General features: G+C 41.2%; 2 protein-coding genes across 3 annotated transcripts in view; both read right to left on the minus strand.

Moving 5' to 3' along the window:
* The window catches only part of MRPS6 (mitochondrial ribosomal protein S6), a 46,444-nt gene extending 23,048 nt beyond the window's left edge, over positions 1–23,396 (minus strand). Inside the window, exon 1 of the mRNA XM_014938103.1 lies at positions 23,310–23,396. The gene's annotated coding sequence lies outside the window, so the exon portion shown is untranslated. The remainder of the gene's footprint in view (positions 1–23,309) is intronic.
* SLC5A3 (solute carrier family 5 (sodium/myo-inositol cotransporter), member 3) overlaps positions 738–23,411 on the minus strand; it is a 23,142-nt gene continuing 468 nt past the window's right edge. Inside the window, exons 1-2 of one of the 2 annotated variants that reach the window (XM_014938100.1) lie at positions 9,412–10,464; positions 738–8,988 (exon numbers count right to left, since the gene is read on the minus strand). In XM_014938100.1, coding sequence (XP_014793586.1) covers positions 6,545–8,686 — 2,142 coding nt within the window. In that variant the 5' untranslated portion in view covers positions 8,687–8,988; positions 9,412–10,464 and the 3' untranslated portion in view covers positions 738–6,544. Of the gene's footprint in view, positions 8,989–9,411; positions 10,465–23,411 lie in introns of those variants that run through there. The other variant, XM_014938101.1, reaches the window with a different exon arrangement.

The following is a 23,411-nucleotide window of genomic DNA, read 5'->3' on the forward strand; positions in this document are numbered from 1 at the left end:
TGGTTTAATCTTTTCCAAACAAAAATAATGAGAAAGTATCCTTCCATCCCCAAAGGCAACTATCTAAGCACTGACCACCACAAGATGCAACTGCTTCATACAAAGGAGAAGACAGCATCACACAGTCTCCTTGGAGGACATGGGCACCAGGACCACTTTCTGGATTTCAGTAAGAAATAAACACAAGACAGGCATCCAGGCTGGGGCACTCCCAGAGAGATACCGAAGCACAACTGGAGGTATTTAAGGACACTCCAGAATCAAGCAAGAAGGTGCCTGTCCCACTCAAGAATTCATAAAGCAGCAACTGAACAGGGCATTTAAAGAAAAAAAAAAACCACAACCTGTATTTTGTTTTGCAGGCAAGCTGCTGCCCTGCAGGGTGCTTCAGCTGGCCAGCCTTGCCCTGCCAGCATCCCAAGATTCAGGTCATGGAAAGATCAGTCCAGCCCACCCCCAGCCCCACCTCCCCACAACATGAATTGGCATTAAGTTTTGCAGCCAAACCCTGCGATCAAGGTTTGTATCCTTAAATTCCTCTTGCAGTTCTAAAGAATTTAGTTTGTTTTTTTAAAATTCTCTTAGTGCCCATGTCCTGCTTCAAGAGGTCTGCCTTTTAATAATGGGGGCAAATCAAAAAGTATCTTTATCAGGGATGCAAGGCTTACTACAAGTAAGAATATGTGTGACAATTACGGACAAGTTCTCCAAAACAGCTTCACAAATATCTATTCTGGTTTTTTTTTTTTTTCTCTATTTTTATTGAAACTTTGTACAGAAGTTTTAAACATTTCCATACAATACTTTTAGACAGGACAAAATGCCATGGTAAAGGAATGTAAACTGCAAGAAACACAGTCTGAAGTATCCAAATACTCTCTAATAAGAGTTTTAGTTTGAAGACTAATGCAGTAGGCAAAATAATATGCATACAGTATACAAAGAACAGTATACACAGGGCCAGCAATGCTAACTATGAAAATTTTGCATCAGATTTACTTCAAAGATTTATAGCAATATGATAATTCTATACACTAGACCAAAATTAATTTATCATACATCGTTTCTATGACAAAAAGCTTGTCATTATGGACAGTAGCAACTTACAATATAATTAAGCTGTATTAATCTCATTAACACTTCTAAATCTATATTCCTACTACAATATTTTTTTTTCAGTATATTGTCTTATAAGATCTTAACAGACCTTTAAATAACACTTTACCAAAAGAGACCTGGATCCATTATAGTGATCTTATCTACATGCCCATTTGGCTTATTTCAAAAAAAACCAAAAAAAAACAAAGGACAAGGAAAAAGGCAGGTTTCAAATGCTATATGATATCATTTGGTTTTGGTCTGAAATGTATTTTAGTTGAATAGTTAAAAAAAACAAAAAGGCAGTTCATTAACTGGTATTTTATATAAAATCTGCAGAAAAATACAACAGCAACAAAAAACAAAAATACTTCACAGATATCTGAAAAAACATTATATCAGAGATACAAGGTAAAGCAGCATCACTTTGACACTGTGCTTTAAAAATAAGAAGATGAATGAAGAGACTGCTCTAGTGATATTAGAAAATTTGCTTTCTTCTTGAAGAAGACTACTAACATTTTGCACAGCAACTATTTTTATAACCACCTCATTTAAAAACGTGTATTCATAGACACAGAGAATTGTCATATCATTACCATTTTTGCTCAAAGTGTCTGACTTTACACAGTGAAACTGATAATGCTAAGTGTCACCAGATGTCACTATACTATGAATTCAATATTAGAACAGAAGTGAAGCAAATGCCTTTAAACCAACACCATAAAAGAAATAATAGAAAGTGTTTTGTAAACAAAACAAACCACTTTGCAAAACAAGAGAGTTCAGAGATCTCACAGTGAAATCAGAATCCTAATTATATATGTTTACATTCTAGGACTACTCTTTACCTTAGGCCAATTAAAGCACATTAAACCATTTAATTATATACAAACATTTTCTTTAAAAAAAAATTAAAACATTGCACACAAGTCTGCTTTTTAACATCACATAACAAGGTTAGTTTTATTTTCAAAACAATTACATTTAAGGGCACAGAACATACAGAATACCAAATTAACAGATGAGTATTTTTGCTTCGCTATACATGCTAAATCCAAAGATTTCCTCAAGAAAGCTAGAGTTGCTAAGCTCTAACTTCTTCCAAGTATCCTGTTCTCTGAAAAGGGAGCATCTCCCAACACCTCCTTTATCTTAGGATTTAAAAAAATATATATATAAAAAAAATAAAGCTGTACGTTTTAAAGTTGTAAGCATTTTCTGCTTTAAGTGTTCACGCAGAGATCCTTTGATGGCTCTGCCCACTTCACTGTAACCTTGTGAGAAATCCTTTTCACTACTCAGTTACAGTACGCTCATGACTTGCATCAGAAGTCTCATGCTGGCCCTTCTGGGTTTAGGGTAGAAAGGGGAACACAGAAGTTGAGAAGTAGAAAATACACAAGCGGTATATTGAAGGCCATTTTAATTTCTTACAATCTCTCACCGTTTCCTTTCAGGTATGAGTAAAAGCTAACATGAAAAATAACAGAACCAACAAAAATCCCCAAACTTTGGCAGAGAAAAGCATCAAATCATTCATTTTAAAAAAAAAATTAAATAAGAACAGTCTCCCAGAGCATACTATTAAGCTCTCAAGAAGCCACCTTTTTTTTTTTTTTAATAAAAGGTTTCTTAAACTTCTGGGAGAAACTCAGATATCTTAACAGAAAAATAAGTTAATGGAAACAACAACAACAAAAAAGGTGTCATTCCAAAATAAGTTTTTCAAGACTGTCATTCTAAGCTCAAGGCAATAAATAAACCAATCGCTGCAAGACAGAAAAACGTGTCCTCCTGGATCTATGCCTGCATGACTAGCCAGTCCTACCAAGGAGGCCAGGCATTAAAATTTATGGAACTGATTGTCCACTGTGGGAGACACTTCTGTAGTTTTACCGGACCGAAAAGTTGGTGTTTAAACCAAAGTTGTATTAACCTGGGTTAATACCCCTTGCACACAGACCACACAGATTAGCAAAGGCATGTTTACGCTATAAAAAACCCTCAAGCAACTTCTTCTGCTAAGGTCCATAACACAGGGCAAAGCACTTGCTCACCAAGACCGTTTGCTTGAAGCCTTGCAATTTTTTATTTTTTTTCTTTAATAAAGGCCTTTTATTAAGTGGTTATACGCAGCAAAGGACATTAGCAAGTTCTATGATGTCTAAGACATGAAAACAGAATACGACTGAAGAGGCCGGCATTAGGCAGAGAGTAGCATAGAAACACGTTTTTAAATGACTTGAGAAAAAAAGCACTGGAGAAATAATTTGCTTAAAAGCTTCCTCACAATAACAAGTCTAAAGATGGGGGGATGCAAAGTATTACTTTATTAAGATCCTGACTGACTGCCAATTACTACTGTGATTAATGCGGCAACTTGTTAGTTTTACAAGAGTGAGAATGCATTAACTGGGAGATGGGAGTATCTCAGATTCTGCAGTCAAAGGCTGCACTGTACGTTTGTCAAGGATTATGACTCCCAGCCACACCATGGATCTGACTGTAATTATACTGCACAGGAGACAGGCAGTATCACATCTTTAAATAGCAGGTGACTTGGGTTGGGGAAGAGAGGAGGGAAAAAGCCATTATAAGTAAACCACTCTTCTGGTGGCAATAAAAGCCATGCCTTCAGCTTCATAACCACATAAGGCACCCTGGGAAAAAAAGCAAGCACAGATGAAGCAATGGCAGCCAAGCAAAAGGGTCCCTGAGCTAACCTGGCTTCACAGGTTAGGTGGCAATGCATTTGTTAATACTGAGAGCAAAGAGGACCGGTCTGAAAAATTCAAGTACCAGTCACTGATAGAAAGACATGCCAAGTTACTAAGGGACAGTGCCTGGTACACGAGTCTCTCTTTCCCTGTGCCAAATTAGGCATATTAGCCAGATCCCAGCATTTTCAAGAAGATGTTATTGGACTGAGATTTATCTTTACCCTCCACAAGTTTTTATTTTTCAGCCCACTAAGATCAAATTTTGCCCTAGATTACTTTATTCTGTATAGAAGCAATTAACTGTTTTATATCATTGTTAAAGTACCATCCTTCCCAGCTCGGCCCACTAATGGTTTCACTTGAGATGCCATTAACATATTTCATACACTACAATTTTACCATTAAAAAGAATCTAAAATATTCTTCTCAACAAAGCCAGCCACACAACCGTAAGATGATGTGTCTTGTCACACTTGTATCAACATCAAGACTAAAGTATGGTAACTCCCCTCTTCTACATGTATCACACCACCACTCCTGCACTTATTACTGTATTTCCAGTTAAGAGTAGTCCACTTTCCAGCAGCAATAACTAAACAACGTGGAGAAAGGTGGGGCATCTTGGCCTCTGCTTAAAAACTCGGAATGAATAGATTCAATTGATTTAAAGACAACAACAAAACAAATAAACAAAAAAAAAAAAAAACCCTACAAACATGGAAGTTGGTCATTTTATATGGAAATATGTATCATAGCATACTACTAAAAGCTGTTTGGACGGCCTGCAGCTTACAGCACCACTGCACTGGAAAGCAAACTTTCTCCAGCAGTCAAAGGCAGGATTAACCCAAGTTTCATCTCTACAGAACTAATTCACCTGTAGGGACTGGTTCCCGTTTATGTGCCAAGGAAACATTGCTGGACCCGTGAATCAATGCCATTGGACTGTCAGCATGGTCCCTCAGACCGTTTTTGGCTTAGCCAGTTTGTGCTCTGCCAAACAAGTCCTGAGACAAGCTTGGGATCAAAGACAACTGGAGGAATTATTTTCATGGGAAGCCTGGATATGACCTCTCTGTCCTGGAGGGTAAAAGGAGTCTAACACTACTAGTACAGCCACATGCTGTCAGCTGATCTCTGTGCCCAAAACCAGGCTCTGACTTGGTTTAAGCCTAAGGGCTAGAGCACCCAGGGTGGCAACACATTCTTCTGCTTCACCAAGGGGGAAGTGGGCTGAGCTCTGCGGCTTTTTGGTCTGCTGAGCTCCCACCAACCTGCTGCACACATATGCCCTCCACACCTGGCAACTGTTCATCCCTGCCTCAGGCATCCATCCTTTGGGAGAAAAGAACCTCAGCATCTCAAGACCTACTGATCATCTGTGATCACCTGGGAAAAGTTTTACTTTTTTTGAAGAATCTTAAGGGCAGACCTTAATTGCCGACACAGATTACAACTGCACACACTCTATCTCCTGACATAAAATCCCTCAGGAGTCATTCCTTAGAAAAACAAGGTTTGACAGGGTGAAAGGGGAAGTGGGAGAAGGCATGAGGCAGAAAGACTCTGAAAAAATAAGGTCCACTTCCAACTCTTTCCCCCACTTCCTCTTCCTCTTGTCTTTCTACTTGCTTTTCTCCCCTTACAGACTCCGTATGCAGAAATGGCAGGGCTGCAGAGTATTTCCTTCTAGACATACACAGCAGAGGAAGAGTTATTTTTCAGTGTGCTTACAAAACTGAAGACATGCAAAGTTTCACACGCCTCTTTTTCTCATGTGGTAGAACCTATGTACAGATTTTTCTAAGGGGCCAATACTAATTAGGTCCTCAAGGTTTGGAGGCTGAATAGGCTGCATATACTTTCTTATCTCAATATACTACAAAACCCAAATAAGGAGTATTTCTTTTTTTCCTTTTTCCCCTTCTCCTCCATTGCCAGTTTGTCATTTCCAGAGTTTAATCGTTTGGGTTATTTTTTCTTTTTTTAAATACAGCAACTTTTCAGCAATGGAATTTACAGTGGATAAAAATCAAAAGACAAAGATTTTCTTAGAAAAAAAAGACAGAAAGCTACTAACAGCTATTATGTTTTAAGCACTTCAAGATGAGACAAAATGATGAGACAAAATATATTCCTGTTACTGAGAAACGAGAAACTGAAAAAAAGCCAAACACCTAGAAGCAGTGAGCAAAATGAAAAAGTGCTAATTTGGCCAAGGTAATACAGCTATGTTACAAAGAATGACTACACAGCAATGTGCATTGCAGCCCTACATTCAAAAAATCTTTCAACACAGCTTTAATCATTTAGATTTTACACATCGATAAATGATTACTTGGTTATCTTCACCTTAACGCTGGCTGAGCTCTGTTACCACCTGACTTCAAACACAGCCACCTGCCTGCCTTTGGTATATTTATACATGTATACATGGAAAAATAAAAGGTTAGTACTGCAAATGGAAAAAAAAAAAAAGACAAAAAGGAAAAAAAGAAAAAGACACCACATGACACTTCTGCCTTCAGCAGAGATAGGACAACATGTCTCAAATGGTCTCTAAATAGGCTAAAGTTGATCTTACAATTATAGCGTAAACAATGCCTGGGTTGTGGTTATGTTATTTGCAAAGGAAAAAAAAAAAGCACTAAACAAACAAAATCTCCAGAGACCTGTATCAACTTCTGTATGTTTAGCCATACCCTTAAAAGTTCACTATTCACTCACAAAGAGAAATAGACAAACATGAATATTCCAAGCGAACAGACACAGACCAGTCCAGTATTTAGTAATAGTTTAACTTTTGGAGTCTCTTCCAGCATTTGTAAACAGACAGTCTCTTCCTCAATCTCCCGAACAGCTCTCTTGTTCATGGTTTTACTTTTAAAGCCACAGAACCAATCTATGAATTTCAAATGTCTCTCTCTATCATCAGTCTCTTCCTCGTGCTTTTTCTCCCCCATCAAAGCCGCTTGTCCGTTCGAATAACAATCAACTGGCGTCTCGACTTCAGAGTGACTCACAGAAATCACCGGGTTGCTGTCATCTCTGCAAGTAACCAGAAGATTGATATCCTCCGGCTTAATATTTTTAATATTTTCTTCAGATTTCCCGTTTGGAATGATATGGTTAGCGTTTTCATTGCACTTGAGGATGCTCTTTTCTTGCACTTTGTACAGCTCCCCCTTTGCAGCGTTCTCTTTTATGTTCCTGTTTTTCACGGCCCAGAAAGTAGTCGTCCGAACCTGCTCCTTTGTAGGCGGAGGCGTGAGGAGGCTTACTACAAAGGTGACAATCCCAGTGATCCAGAACAGAGCTGTCGCAACGTACATGTAATGGATGTTTTTGATAAAGCTTGGCCTAGTATCCGGCTGGTTACACTCCGGAGCACGATAGATAAACGCCAGTATCAACCGTATCGCTCCAAGAACAAACCCGGCCATTCCGCCATAGAAAGCCCCCTGCTCATTACAACGCTTCCAAAAGATCCCCATAAGAAACAGAGCAGCCACTGGCGGGGTCAAATAGTCTGCTACCTCTTGAATATAAAGGTACATCTGACCACCTTGCATCTCTACAATTATCGGGACCCAGGCAATGCTTATAACTACCATGAACGCAACAAAGACTCTTCCTACAATCATCAGTTCTCTGGACGTCGCGCTCTTCCGAATGAGTTTGTAGACATCAAGTGTGAATATGGTGCTGGCACTGTTGAATATCGAGTCCAAGTCACTCATCAGTGCAGCAATCATCACGGCCATCATCAGTCCCCGCAGACCAACCGGCACAAGTTTCATCACCAGACGTGGGTAGGCGATGTTAGAGCATCCAGCTCTGCTCCCGCAGACTTGGAAACAGTGTTCTGGATTAATGCAGGCGATATCATCCGCAAACAGTATTCGTGAAATCATCCCTGGGACAACTATAATAAACATCGGCAGCAGCTTTAAGAAGCCTGCCATCAGAGTGGATCCTTTGGCATGAGCAATGTTTTTTGCAGCTAAGACTCTCTGAACTATGACTTGATCGGCACACCAGTACCAGACAGAAGCTGGGGTCTGTCCCAACAGAAATCCAGGCCAGGGAATGTCTTCATCTGTTGGCTCGCGCAACATTTTAAGAGCATCAGGCTTTGGGTTGACATTGCAGGAATTGGTATTGGAAATGTTGTAGGTCAACAAGATAGACGTAATATTTGGTGACGCTAACATGTACCTTCTTTTAACTTCTTCAAACCCACCAACCTCCGTAATACTTATGATCATAAGTGTGAGGGCACCAATAATCATAAGTAGAGCTTGAAGGGTGTCTGTGTAGATGACAGCCACAAGACCTCCAGTCACAGTCAACAGTGCAGTCATTCCAATAAGGAGGATAACTGACAAATAGAGGTTCCAGCCTAGCGATTCTTGAATAAAAAGTGCCCCTGAATACAAGTCAACTGAGAGTTTGGTGAAGATATAAAGAATTAGAGACAATGCTGCAAAATATATTTGAATTCTATGCCCTCCAAAACGCTTGGACAAGTATTCAGGCATGGTGTACACTCCCGACCGGATGTAGACTGGGACGAAGACCCATCCTAAAAGCTGCAAAAGCATTAAGGCGTTGAATTCCCATGCACCTACTGCAAATCCACTCGCCGCTCCAGATCCTGCGAGCCCAATGAAATGTTCACTTCCAATATTGCTCACAAATAAAGATGCACCAATAGCTACCCAGGTCATAGAACGCCCTGCCAAAAAGTAGCCACTTACGGTGCTCCGATTGTATTTCCACATGGCAAAAAAACCTATGCACATTACAAGCACGAAGTACAGTGCCACAATGGCAATGTCTGCTGTTTCCAAAGAAGCCCTCATTTTTGTAAACAAAATGACTTCGCACAGCTGACGTCCACTTCTCGCCCCCCAGCAAACGTCTTTTAAGCAACACGTGAACCAGTTAACATATATCAACACTGTGGATCAAATTCTTTGTCCCTTGGTTTGCTGTCCTGATGCTGGTGGTTGTGGTACATTTACTTTCTCCGCTTCTCAAATGGAAATTTGGAACTTAGCACGCACTTTTAATCCACATTCCACAAGAGCATCAGCCTTAACTCAGTTGATGTAGGAGAAATTCTTAGTTGCAGCTAAGTTTAGTGAGGCCTACTGTACCAACCCTGCAAGGCAGCAAAGACAAAAGACAAAGATTGAATTAGAGAAGAATTTCATGAAGTAATGAGAAAAAATTTGAAGTCTAGTAAAACAATGACCGAACACCACAGATTTTTTTTCCCCCTTATATTTCCTGCTGTATTTATGCAATCCACAATACATGTAATTAAATATTTGTACAACTAAGTAGTAATGCCTATTATAAGTCAACTTTAATGTTTACAAGTACCTTAAGGACGCAGCAATTCTAGCATATTAAATGACCCAAATTCCCCAGAACAAGACAAGGAACAGAAATACATTTTTTTTTTCCTTTAGAGTCTCACAAGTCTACTTCTCAAGCCACTAAACAGGCATTCCTTTTTCAAGTTATCTTAAGGGGAGAAAAAAAACAAAACAAAACAACACAACTGCAAAAGAGTGTTAACCTGGCTAGTCATCTCCTGTATGGCTCTAGCACTGCACTCCACAAATCTTGATAGATCCTGACGTCACATGCACACACTTGAGACACTGGCTGGCTGCTAGACCTACAGTCAAAGTGAAGTCATAGCGCTGTTGAGAAAGACCATGAATTGAAGATCAGCTGGAGAATCATGTTATTCCACAGGTTTTACATGAGCTTGCACCTGTCTGGGTTACAGATGATCACAGGGTTACATTTTACTCTGAAAGCTCTTCATACATATCCTACATAATCCAAGTGAAGAAAAATTCCCATTCAACCACATGACGAAAGCAAAATTACACCTATCATCCCGCTCTAGGGTATTTCTGTCTGCCATGTGCCTTTTGATACCCTCACTCGCATGGTTTCAGGATGTTTTTGGGAGCACTCTATGCACGGGAGGGAGAACCAGATGGATTTTGGTAGCAGTCAGTTACTAGGATGCCAGGAAGCACTGTTCCATGCACCATCCATTTGCATCCAAGCATGGAAGGGATCACGTTAATATAAGAGGCAGAAGGTTTTGAGGTAAAGCATACCCTGCTGCTCTATTCCTGAACCCCCAATCACACTCAATTCTACCAAAGTATGTCAGGAAACAGGCACTCATTTAGGCAAGCAGGACTGAAGCACTCAGAGTGGAGGGAAGGGGATAATAAAAAGACTTGCCAGAAGATAACCAGACAGGTGGGAAAAAGAGGCACTGAAGAGTTGCACAATGGCTCCTACCTCGGCCATGGAGGTAGGATGCTTCTATCTCCTATTTATGCCTTGGGAGGCATCGCTTACCTATACCCACTCAAAACCATTTAATGGGTTTAGAGAGTGTTGGACATAAGATTCTTCTACTTCCTACACTGAATGGGCACAGCAAGAGAAAAAAAGATCAAAGCAAAGAACCAGTTTAGTCTAAAGATCAGAACACAAATCTTTAGTATTCAAGATTATTACAGAAAAGTAAGGAACGGGATCTGACTCCACTCCCCCTTCCCAACCACTAATAAAGGTAAACAGGCACAAAAATCACTGGATCTTTGTTCTGACCATAAGGTTTACCAGCCTTAAAAGTCTCACAAGCATCAGCTTCAGGCATTTCCCATTGCACTTCATCTGCAGAAGCATTTTGGCACTATGCTGAAGCTCGCATTTCCCTATTAATTCATCTACGATTAATACAAATGCCCAGGTAACATATTCTAGTATTTGGGTGGTTTCTTGTTTAGCATCACTGTAGCATTTTCATTTTGTTTAAAAAAAAACATTAAAAATTAACAAAAGATTTTGTTAAGATTGAGAATGCACATGCTCCCCCCTCTGCCTTACTTTGTGCATTACTGAAGGCAGCAACAGTACTCACATAATAATGGGCACTTCTCGTTAAGGCAGATGTATTTTTGAAAAAAAAGCTTAGAGCAAGCCACATCTTCAGCCTTAAGGAGAAATTCACAATTACGTTATTTGTACAAGCTGGCTGTTTTTCAAAAGTATTTCAGAATCAAAAAAGATAATAAGGGTTCCCCATCACCACCACAAACCCACATAAGAACACAGATACTCATTCTGCTGGAGTTATAGCCAATGATGAGAGACTACGGAGACGTGGCACAAAATGGACTGATTACAGTAGCACACTAAATTTATCATGCTCATAAGCCTCAAAACCACAGACGTATTTAAAATTCTTCCACAGAAGAATTCACATTTATCCCCACTCACAAGTGCAGCAGAAGTTAAATAGTCTATTAGTTTAATCCAACACAAAATTATAAACACTTCAGATCATATGATGCCATCAAATACAAGTATAATGTACTATTCTTAGTTTTAAGCACTTTTCAGTAACACTTTAATAGCGCTGCATCTTTTGCTACAATCAGCTAAATTTTCAAATGCAGCTACATTATAATGTTTATACAGAAACTATAAATATTTTAAGGAAAAGGGAAGAAGAGATTTTACTGAAACAGTGAAAAGAACAACTGCTATACAGAAAATCACAATAATGGGCAAGCTAAAGAAATAGTAATAAGTGATATTTTCCCTCTTCTATTGTCCTGCTGTTACTGAAAAATTATAGACTTGAACTTTAGTTCACTTCCCAACATCTTCCCTGTAAGTTAATCAATGACCTTGCAAAAATCACACTGTACAGTAATAATGTATAAACACAAAAATATCTGTTAAAACTAGGTCTATTTGATGGAAGAGGTATCCAGCTCATACTATGACTATTAACAGCACTTTCAATCCCTCCAAAAAGTGTGTAAGTAGAAGATGCAGCTGCCCTTGAATAAATTGTGACATTTCTCAATTAGGATATTTGCCAAACTACTACGGGCTCATTCTAACCAAAATAAACAATACGTGAAGTATCTTGAGCATTTTCCACTGGAAGGTACAGCTAGACCATGCCTTTGAAATAATCAGCCTACAGAGACCTGAACCATCACCTTTGTAATCAACATTTGAATTTTGCAGGGTTTGGCTTACTTGAGCAGGAAGGTGGAAAGTTTTCAGTAGCCACTACAGATTTGCTGCACTGTCACTAAATTACTGTACTAAAGTAGCTTCTTGTACCAGTTTCTTCTTAGACCTAATTCTAAAATAACCCTGGAACTTTTTTCATTACGAAAATGAGACTCGTCCCTCTGAACTTTCAGCAAGTTATGACCTCAAGTCTTAAGAAGGACTTTTGAGATGCGAGTTTAATCTCAAATTATTAGAACAGCATACACTGTGGCACTGACAAAAAAAAAAAAAAAAAAAAAAAAAAGGAAAAACATGGACAGATCCAGTATTTGAAAGAAGCAGGCAAAAAATCTCCTTTAAAGTACCTGGAAAAAGAATTACAGGTTACATCCCTAGAGAAAGAATTAAAACATAACTCCTCAGCAATATACACAGGTTAACTTTGCAATGGAAACATATCTTGGATTCCTAGACCGTTCTCTGAGTACAGTAATGCATTCCACAGCATCCCAAAATGGACATGAGTCCCCTTGTACTAGGGATTTGTGCCATGGCGTGAGTGTTCCCGAACGCAGAGTTCCTGTCCCTTCACACACTGAGCGTGAGGTGAAGGCAGCCAACTCATTGTTAAGCAGAGACATGGGGCCTTCATTAAAACACCACAATGAAGATTGTCTATGTTTCAGAGGGAGCTCACACTTGAAAATTGCTAGGAAAAATAGGACACAAATAGCATTTTCAAAAATACAAAAAAAAAAAAAAAAAACTTCAGTGGATTTTCCTTTAGACTATTAAAAGAAGGATTGCCTCTTCCTGAAAATGGAGGGAGCTGAGAAGGATTCACCATACATCGCAGCAAATAAAGCTCTCTTTAAAACAGAAAACATATAACAGAAATTATCTGTCGATGTGTTCCACCCCTTCTTTACCAAAATTCCTGTGATTTCAGCTGCCATCAGAGCATTCAGTGAAGGAGAAGAGGGAGCCTAAAAGGCTAATAGTCCACCAGCGCCACTAGACATCCCAGATCGCAAAGGCCAGTTTACCTCCTGGTGAACTTGGTATTTTAGATGGTGAGCCGGAAGGAGTCCACCTTAAGTAAGATAGGTAGGAAAATCCAAATAACTGCAAGGAGAGTACAGGTAATATTTTTGTTACCTAACACATCAAATAGTTTCACAACTGGTCTCTCAAAAACAAAGGAGAAAAAGCCCATCAAAATGCTGAATTTGGCTTCCACAATGCAAAGAACAGCTGGAGCATTTCTGCATGACTTAGTTTACTGCAGCAACAAACCCTGTGGACATAAAAAAAAAAAAAAAAAAAAAAAAAAGGCAGAAAGACAGCATTGCTGCCAAGGACTGTGAATTTTTTTCCCCCTAAGGCTGTTTTCTGGCTGGATCATATCAAAGACACAAAACAATGTGCTTCCCTCTTGTCTGAAGATAGAGGGCTACAGCTTTGGTGAAACAATGCATATGTCTCTCCAACAGGCAGCCTGTCCTTTCAGAAAAAAAAAAAAGTCTCAACCAATTCCCTGAAGAGATATTAGATAATGTGAAGCAGATTTAGGGTGGGATTTTTAGGAGAAATTTGTATGATTGTTTTAAAGGAAAACTTTCTCCACAGTGCTTTTCTAATAAAATGGGTCTCTAAATATGCCAGAATCAAACTGCTCCAGCCCTAAAGCAACTATTTGTTTTCTGCTCAGTCTATTTCTCTTCTCAGCAGATGGGAAGTTTCCCAGTTGACTTCCCTTTTCTCTTGCAGTTAAAGAGTCAGTCCCAATGACCAATTCTTTAAGGGTTAATTTGAGGACGCAGATGCCCACATGCCACACAGGAGTTTACACTGCTATCATTTGTTACCAAATTAACTACACACTTAACTTTGTTCAGAGACATCAAAGCAGTTTTGAGGTTCTTTCTCAGAAACAGCATTTTTCTTACCCACTCACACCTTCTTCAAGCAGGGCTATGTTAATTCATACCAGTAGCCTTGTACCTATTCAATAGCTCACATGAAAGAAATTTACCCAATTGCTAGGCTCAACACCTACATGGAAAACATTAACAATTTCTCTCCCAGAAAATAAAAAAAATAAAAATAGAAGTCTCATCCCTTGAGCTGGCCTGTATAACATTCAACCCCTTGAGTGTGTTGCCTGGTGTTGCCTGCCTGCTCACACTGCAGGCTACCTGCTACCAACACACAAGTGAGTTCCTACCTGTCCACTGCTCCACAGTAAACACAAGGTTGGCTGAGGTAGCCTATCTCTCAGAAAAAGGTGGGGGAGAGGAGGAAAAGGTTGTGTGGGTGTTTATTTTTGTCAAAATTAGGTTGACGGTTGGACAAGATGATTTTTAAGGTCCCTTCCAACCTAGAAGATTCTGTGATTGCAGCAGTCTAGAACACAAAAAAGGAGCACAGATTTTCTTCATGGTATAACTGATACATAGCAACTTATCTTTATGTATTACATGCGCTTGAGAAAGCAGGGGCTATCCTTGCCAGCTGCTCAACAGAGCCATAAACATCCTGGACCGGAGTTTCACGACTTTCCCTCGTAAACCAGGAGATGGGGCAGAGGAGCCGGGCAGAAATCCCACCTGAGACAAACATGGTACGTCGTAGGAAGCAGGAAAGCTCAGAGGCAGAAGCTGACCTGTAGCATCTAATAAATAACTTCAGTTAAGGTCTGGGCTGGCATTCCCAGCAGCTAAACAGGCTGGAGTAAGAGAGTACCACGTTTACAGGTTACCTGAACCAGCAGCGACCTGAGTAACCTGTTTACCACACGTGCTCTGCTGCCCCAAAGTAGTACTGCATCAACACTTCTGCTGGCCTTGGAGAACACAGGTGCCACAGAGGTAACTCTATAATCATCACTACCGTAAAAGTCCAATTTGAGGTGCAAGGTTCAAGTCAGTCACTCAAAGGAGTTGTCATGAACACATAATGCACTTTTTTTTTTTATCTGGGATTTCAGGAATCGCTCCAGTTCTGGTCTTCATTTTACTGCAGCATCAGAAAAAGAAGCTTGTTCCGCAATACGTTCTTCTCGATTCTTTTCTAAAGGACTGCTGAAGGAGACATGAGAGAAGTAAGTAACCTCACAGCATGCAGTTCAGCAGAAGAAACAGAGAACTACTCTGCATCGGCCAGTCAGAAATGTAATGCTACTGTGGGCTATTACAGAGCCAGCAACTGGAGTACTGAAGGCCAACTGAAGCCAAAGGGTGCTGTGAGTGAGACAGTGTTTTAGAGTACTAGATCAATTTAGTTGCTGGTTTTATTTTTAACCATTCTTCCCCCCCACCCCAAGCATATAGCCCTATATGACCTATCAGGTCACAGACTGGGGAGGGGGGGGAAGGGAAGAGAGGGGGATAGGCAGGGAGAGCAGAAGAAAGAGGATGCAGCTTTACTGCAGTGCTCATTCAGCACTCTGTAAACACAACAGAAGCTACAGTGCTGCTGAATTGCAAAGCAAGAGGAAGGTGGCTTATTTTCTGAAATCCTGATTTTCTGATTCTGAAATAACCACTACCAGTGCCTCAGCAAGCTACTGCCTGGGCCATTCGCATTTGGACAGTTTCCTTCCCCATGAGTCAGTCCCCAGCACTGTCAGGAACAGTGGATTATTTGCTTCCACTGTTCTTCTGAAAACTGCTAACAACTTCGGAGAGGGGAGGAGAGTGGACAAGAGAAGGGAAGAGGTAGAAAGCTCCTTTTTATTTATTAAAGCAGACACCAGAAGGAAGGGCCACCTACTCTGTGCCTACCTAGGCATACCATAGTTATCATGCTCAGTTCTTAAGAAAGAACAGCTCATCAGTTTAAATTAAGCTGACTGCTAGTTTAAAGAAAATATGTAGGTAAGTACTTCCTTTCTCCCCTCCTCAGCTCAAAGAATTGGCTGATGTTTACACGGGCAACAGATGTTATCTGGGTTCTCTGAAGAGAGCAGAAAGTGCAGCTGATGCTCAGCACCACCGAGGAACTGGGCCGCTCTTCTCTGGCAAATTAACTGAACCATTCGTGCCTCTGCCATAACTCAAGCAGATGACTAGCACAGGGTCAAATGCCCAAAGACAGGTTGTCACAATAAGCAGCTCCATCCCTCAGCAAGCAAACCACGCTTTTCTTTTAACTGCAGACAGATGACATTCTTCCTTCTACACAGGAACTAGAAGCAGAAGAGGAAGGAGGGTCCTGAGAAGGCATGTGGTCAACAGTAACCAAGTAAAGAGCACAACAGGGCAAAATGGGAAAGCAAGTCATTTTAACGGAGGTGGGACAGGGTGTCTCCTCCAGGAAATGGCAAAAATTAGAAGACTCTGGCATCATACAGCATCAGGCAGAATTTTCCCTGCCAGGTAAGTGTGTCAAGATGTCAGCTGACATAAGCTGGAAGCTGCAGAGGGACACAGCCTGAAGACTCAAATTCCTTTTGTGGCAACAAAGTTCAGAACCACAAACGTTTTCACCACCGCTGGCAAGTACTATTTACCTAAATTAGTCTGATGAAGTGCTTAGTCGCTGACAGCAACAAGAGAATGGGTTAAAAAAAAAAAAGCATAAACATGCAAGTATTTGATTTCTATAGACAATCTGGGGCCACATAATCAAGTTTTCTGAACATGAAGAACATTATCACTCTATTAGAAGCATGCCATCAGAAAGCGGTGTAAAATCCCCACCACTACTGAAAATGACCCTTTCCTTTAGCTGCAAGGTACAAAGATGTGATCTGGTTGGTGGTTATTACCATTTGCTGATAACTGATGTAACCGGCATAGTCCTATACTAGAAAAATGTGCTGGTTCACCCCATTTGAAGAGGATCTCGGCTAGGAGACTACAGACTTCTAAAGTTACTTGGGGAATGAGAAAGGAGTAGTGCAAGTGTCAGTGACCATGCAACTGGGAAAATACTAGGGAGAAATTTTTCCTAGAATTTCTAGGGGTAACAAAAGCAGTAAAACCAGACTCATTAAGCTTATTTAGGATTTCCCCACGTTTCCATCACATTTATGGCTGTCCACAATCTTTTCAGGAACATAAAGCACCATAAATTTTATTGAAAGAGAGACAGAAGTTTCCAAGGCATACATAATCCTAGAATTTAAGTTTGAGGCCCTCCAAGCTTCCTAGTCTGCTGGGTGCTCTTGTGAGATTTCTGATCCTTCTTGGGGATTTTAAGACACCAAAACAAAGCTAAATAAAGTTGCCTTGGTAAAAAAACAACTAGCACTATTCTACATCAAACTTTGCAATTATCTGTATTACCAGCTACCAAACATTGATTTATTTTTTTTTATAGCCTGAAAGACAAACACATCAACTTCACTGAACCCATTCCCCTCCTGTATCCATGCTCTGTATGTACCTTTGGTTTTAATTATTATTCCTTAGATGTTGCGTAACTGAAGCACAAAGATTGGCTTGCAAGTGGACAAACCAGAATTTAAAAAGATGTGATAAACAGCAGAAAATTAGTTCATATGTAGTTCCTCACATTCATACTTCCAGGTTCATGACCCTTCCTTTACACCATCTGTTTGTTTCCCTCCTCATCCTACCAGGAGTGATGCATTTCTGCAGTATCTTGTTTCCAGCACCAGTACTTGCACTAGCGCTGCCACAGCACAGGTCCTTCACTTACATAGATCTTGCCTTATTTTCCATATTTTTACTTCCCATCTTTCTTGTCCCACTTCTACATAACTAGTTATATTTTGCCCATTTGTCCTCCCTTTTATTTTTCACTCCTTTCACCTTCTTATCAGCTTTTCTACAGAATGCACACCAGAGATATTCCTGCTGGTCCACTGGGCAGGCGGTTTTGAAGGGAACAATCTGGTGCCCAGTGGTTTCTGCTGCCCTTGGATAAGCAGCACAGAGGCTGGTATATGCAGCTCTATCAAGCAACTGCTTCCACATAATCAATTTTTACGTTGCCACAGACGTGTAGCAGAGGAGGTCTGGGCAGCAGGAGCTCAAAGAATTAGCAGCCTGCTCTGGCTGGAGTCTGACAAAAAGATGTTACTTGATCAATAATCAACAACACCGATGTAATTTTTGAGGGGAAGTTGCCAGTATTATGGGTCTGGAACAAGGGAATTGGAGAAATCAGCTCCTGAAAGAATATGCAAAGAAAGCAAGGATTTCCATCATTACAAAATATGGTATGTATGATGCATTAGAAGAACGCAAACATATACACAGTCACACTTGAATTAATTCAACAGCTTACTCTAAACAATATAACGGATATCTTTCAAGGAGTCAGTCACTTTTGAGGGGTTCTACAACAATGTAAGGCAATAATGCTATTTTATCACATTCTTCTTTTTTTAAGAGTTAAAGGATAGACAATCTGCTCTCATGCTGAAGTTTACAAGCATCTGCTTGTTCATACACATGATGCAGCCACATGTATACGTGCACACAGTGAACAAATGAGGAGAGATACACAGCCAAGAGACATGAGCACATTACTAAGTAGGTAACGGGGCAAAGAGGGGAAGTCATATCTTAAAGGTTAAGCCGTCATTCCTGCCCACTGAAGAGGGGCTGGCCAAATCCTGCCTAAGTCTGCCAGTCACAAGGGCCTGCCCACAGTCCTGCCTCTGCGCTCAGGCTTGCAGCTCTGCAGCTTAGGCAACAAGAGTGGCAAAGTTAACTAGGGCATCCCATTACATATACTAACTCAAGCACATCATTCCCCACAGAGCAGAAGCCTGCACAAACCAAGAGACTTTTGAGTCCCTTACTCTTGCTACCAACTTAGTCCTCACTTTGAACAACTTTGCCAAATTCAACTAGCTAATAACTATCAACTATAAAAAGGCATTAACTCTTCCATAGAACATCAACTTCTACCTGCCCCCATACCCAGGCCAGGCACATATCCCACACTTGGCAGAAACTTGGAAGATGATCGCTCTTAAGATTGAAAATTGGGAAGTATCAGCCAAGAGGCTACCATTCACAAATGCTGTCTGTACCACACATTTCAAAATCTAGTTATTCTTATGTAAACACTTAAGGCAGAAACAAAAATCTGACTCCTAGAGGAGAGTCAACACTGGATCTTGTGTTCCAGTCCTGTCTTTTGGTTCCAACTCTTTGGTCTTCTTTTCAGCACCACCCCCAACACAAAGGTCCTTCCCTACTAGGCATGATACTGTGAAGAAGGGCCTGCTTCAGCTTACTAAGAAGTCAAAGGAAATAGAAGAAAACTCGCGTTCTTAAATAGAAGAAAACTCGCAATCTTAACCTGCTAAGTAGGGGAGAGAGGCAGGGAAGACAAGACAACAAAAATATGCTGAAGACAACTTATGTTGTGTAAATGTGCCAGTCAAACAGAGAGCCCAGATTTACTGTAGTACTGCACAGGTGGGTGGATGGGTGCCCTAGTCACGGTATTTGCTGAAACAAGGTAATTAGGTTTCAGACTATGATACATAGCGTGTATTCATCCTTTGCTACAGGTGAAGTGTGGGAGAAGAGTATGCTGCTCATAAAATATTGATATGCTTCCTCGTTTTGCAATAAATACTCTAATATAAAGTACTTTCAAACTGTCCATTCACTCCAGTTCCAGTTACAAAGCTCTTTTGTGGAAGGCAGGTGTCCCTGCTCGCAAGAGTCGAGCAGCAGGGAGAAGAGCATGGGAGTAGCGGCACCTCCTCACTCTGTCCCAGGTTCCCCAGGCTGCCAGTTTTCCTTGGAGGGTGTCTCGCATTGCCGCCCTGCGGTCACTCTGCAAAACAGCATCACAGCAATAGGAAGCCATTTCCAGCTCTTCCTTCCCTTTCCCCTCAACTTCCTTCCCTGGGCTCTCAAGGGAGCTTCGGCAGGACGAGAGGGCAGGAAGAGGAAGCCTCCCTGAAGAGCTCTCTCTTCTCCAGCAAGCGACAACTCCTGCTAACTCACTACCCTTTCCTGCTGAAGGTCCGGCTCTGCCATAATTCCCCCCAGCTGAAAGCCAAAGATGACTCTCCTGGGAGAAAGTTAGAAATAATTAGATATCCACCTTTCGGTATGAATACTAAAGTTTAGAGCATGAGCAGCTGTGTCTTCATTTTGCACTTTTACCTTCACCACAACTGTAGTCTTTGACTTAGGCTCTTGAGGGTAGGCAACGTGCTGTTTACCTACATCTGTACGCTACTGATAACAAGTCTGCCATCAAACTCCCCATACCATTTGTTATGTGCATGTTGGAGTGTAGAAAGGCACATACATGGGCAAAATTCATTATTTCCACCCTAAGTTCTGGTCACTTCACTGGCCTCACAACTGTCTTTTCCAAAGCATCTCCTCCACATACTCATGCACAAGAGTAACCCAATCCAAGCCCCTCACTGCAGCTACTGTTCAAACACAGTGATGCAACAGAGTAGTTGGGTTTTATTTATTTATTTGGAGGGGTTTTTTTATTATTGTTTTCCTAAGAGAAACTGACTGGGGTGACTGCTGATCAAGGACTGTCCACAGGCAATTTACAAATACAATACTTCTAGTACAAGTCAATTACCTGATGACACCCTATCTACAAATCAGGACAGAGAATTGCCTTCCCTTCAGAGTAAAGTCATTAACTTTTGTGAAAAGTGCATGTGGGCAACTGGTGACAGAGTCTGAAAGTAAAAGCGTTCCTCCTTTCCCATCTCTCCTCCCCCCCAAGATGATGGGTGCTGCATTTTTAAGACACAAAAGGAAAGCTGAAGAGGCTCTGAGGAAGCCTGCCAAGCAGCAAGGGGACATGGGACCATCAAGCAGGACTCAGGGGTCATGCTCGCTCTGTAATCATGTCCAGGCTAGCTGCGCTGGGAGGAGACCAGCTGCACATGGTTCACAACAGAAGCCACATGCAAGAAATGAGTAAGGAGGGATCCCCAACTTGAACACAAGCAAGGGAGCTAGGGAGCAACAGAGTTTAAAGCAACAAAAATTAATATGAGGGATTTATTCTGCCTAGGTCTATGAAAATGCCAAGGTAACTATTAAAAAATAATTGTGGATGGGGGAAACCCACAGAATCACAAAGTTTGCCTCTGAAGAGAGCTGTGAAAGTCTACCAGACTGTAGCTTTGAAAAGGTTTGCGCTCAAGCTGCTGGAGAGCTCACAAAAGTTAATGACAGCCTTAAAGCACAAGAAAGCCGGGCAGCAGGGTCTTACTTTTTTTTTTTTTTTTTTTTTTATACACAAAGCTCCTTTGCCAGGTGCCCCAGAAATTCTTTTTTTTTTTTTTTTTTGCAAAGCACGGGAACCGTCAGAGATGAGGAAGGATGCCACAGACACCAAGAGAAGAGTCAGCACTTGCTCAGGTCTCAAACTAAAGTAGGCACTGGAGCACACGGCCACTGCAGAGAGGGACTGACACTGCAGGACAGTGAGCACCTGCCCAGGGTAAGTGTTAAGAAGCAAAGTAATTTATATAATCTCTCCAACTTCTACAGGACGGAATTATGTAGTCAGTCTGTAATTTCAGACTGCTTTATTAGCCCCATACTCAGGTCTCCTTTAAGTCAGCATTATGGTTGAGATTATGCACCACTATGGGGGTCATTAGAGCAACCCCTCTGCCAGGATTCAGCAGCACTACATAGCACGTAACCACTACAGAATTTTTTTTTCAAGTGTTCTCATTACAGAAGAAAGGCAACAGAAACAAGATACTGGAACACAAAAAAGCACCTAGGTCTTGTGTACCATCAACACCAACAAAAACCCAGCTTCTAGAGACAGACTCTCTAAATTTTAGAGTTACAACAAGGGTAGGTTATAAACAGCAGTACACCTGAATCAAAACCTAAGTGTTTTAACGTAATCACAGAGCTAATAAAAACCTTAAGATACATCTATCAGGAAAAGAATATACTAGAGAGTCAAACTTCAAAGAGGAAAAGGTTACAGACATTAAATTCCAAGTGCATCAATGCTCATTAGAAGCATCTTACAGCTAAAAGCTTATCCCTGTGTCTCCATACTCACATCCTAGGATCCTTTCCACTAGACAGCACTCTATGGCATCCTTTCAGAGTAGTCAATTTATTCATGTCTCAGTATTATGTCAGATTTGCTACTCTTTCTGTCCTGCTCTGCATTTGTAACGCCTGTACAGAATAATGCATCTCCCACATTAACAGCATGTATAGAAAAAGCATCTCATCACCTTACCTACGGCTTATACACTCGTGCGGTGTGGAAAAAACAAATTTAAAAAAAAAAATCACATGTTGACAACCCAAGTCCAAAAGTGCTGTTTTGTCAGAGCAACTGCTGTTCCGTGAGGTGGTGCGGCAATTTTTTTTCCCCTGTTGCTGTATTTCTCCACTAGAGGACTCACCTGAGAAGTCTACTACAGCTTCTGCAGTTAAGCCAAGTTAAAAAAAAAAAAAAAACCAACCCTGACATGTGGATGCTACATGTAAAATGAATGGAAATGTACTAGTATATGCGGCACATGTAATACATGAAGACATGCTCCTGTAACTACAAAAGAAACACTGCAATGCTATTTAGCTTTCTGCTATTCTATGACAAATATACATGCTCATTTAAATGAAGGTTAAATACAAGAGCAAGCATGTCCACGCTGGGTCAGATCTCAAGGTTTACAGCCTAGCAGAAGTGCTGCTACATTCCAAGACCAGCACTGCATATTAAGCTGGAAAGTAGCAGATAAACAAAGGCTATAGAAGGTACTAGAGAGGGGCCAGTATCAGCTATTATTTTCCAAATAAAGGGTCCCACCTACACAGAGACGTTTCTATTTTATTATTATTTTTGCACACAAGTACACACCCCCCCACACACACTGATTCAGCTCTTTGTAAAATAAAAAGAGCATCATATAACCTCACTTGCTCACACCACGGCTTATCATCACGCCACCAAAAACAGCGGCAACGGCTAGCAACCCTTCCCGGGGGTGATACAGCGAGCCGTATCAGCAGAGCTCAACTGGTGTTAGCAACGGCGGGGGGGGGATTAAAAAAATACATTCTTGAGACTTCCCTGGTGCAGAGGGGGACCCACAGGGCAGGGAGCTGGCACCCCAGGAGGGAAGGGGGCTTGCCAGAGCCAGACCTTGCTATCCCCTGCCAAGGCTCACCGCAAGGCCTCCCGGAGGCGAGGGGACCTAGGCTGGGGTTGCTGCGACCTACCAAGGTACCCAGCCAAGCCATGGCAGGTGCTGGGAGAGGGGTGTGTGTGAAGCACGTGGCGATGCAAAGCGCTGGTGCTGCAGAGGAAGAGGGGGGAACGTGCTGGCACCAATGTATAGGGGTAAGGAAAGGGCTAAGTTCACTTGCACCAGGCAAGGGGCGGGGAGGAACAGAGTAAGAGAGGGGGAATAACACATCTATTTCGCTAAGCGTGGGATCTGCTTACCTGCGGACCGTAGGGGAGAGGGGAGATAGAGGAGACTACGGCTCCAAGGGAGCAAGTGAGCAAACTCTCCAAAGGAACAGAGGGAGAAGGGGGAAAGGGGAA

Source organism: Calidris pugnax, unplaced genomic scaffold (genome assembly GCF_001431845.1).
Source record: "Calidris pugnax isolate Ruff unplaced genomic scaffold, ASM143184v1 scaffold25, whole genome shotgun sequence".
Lineage (NCBI taxonomy): Eukaryota > Metazoa > Chordata > Aves > Charadriiformes > Scolopacidae > Calidris > Calidris pugnax.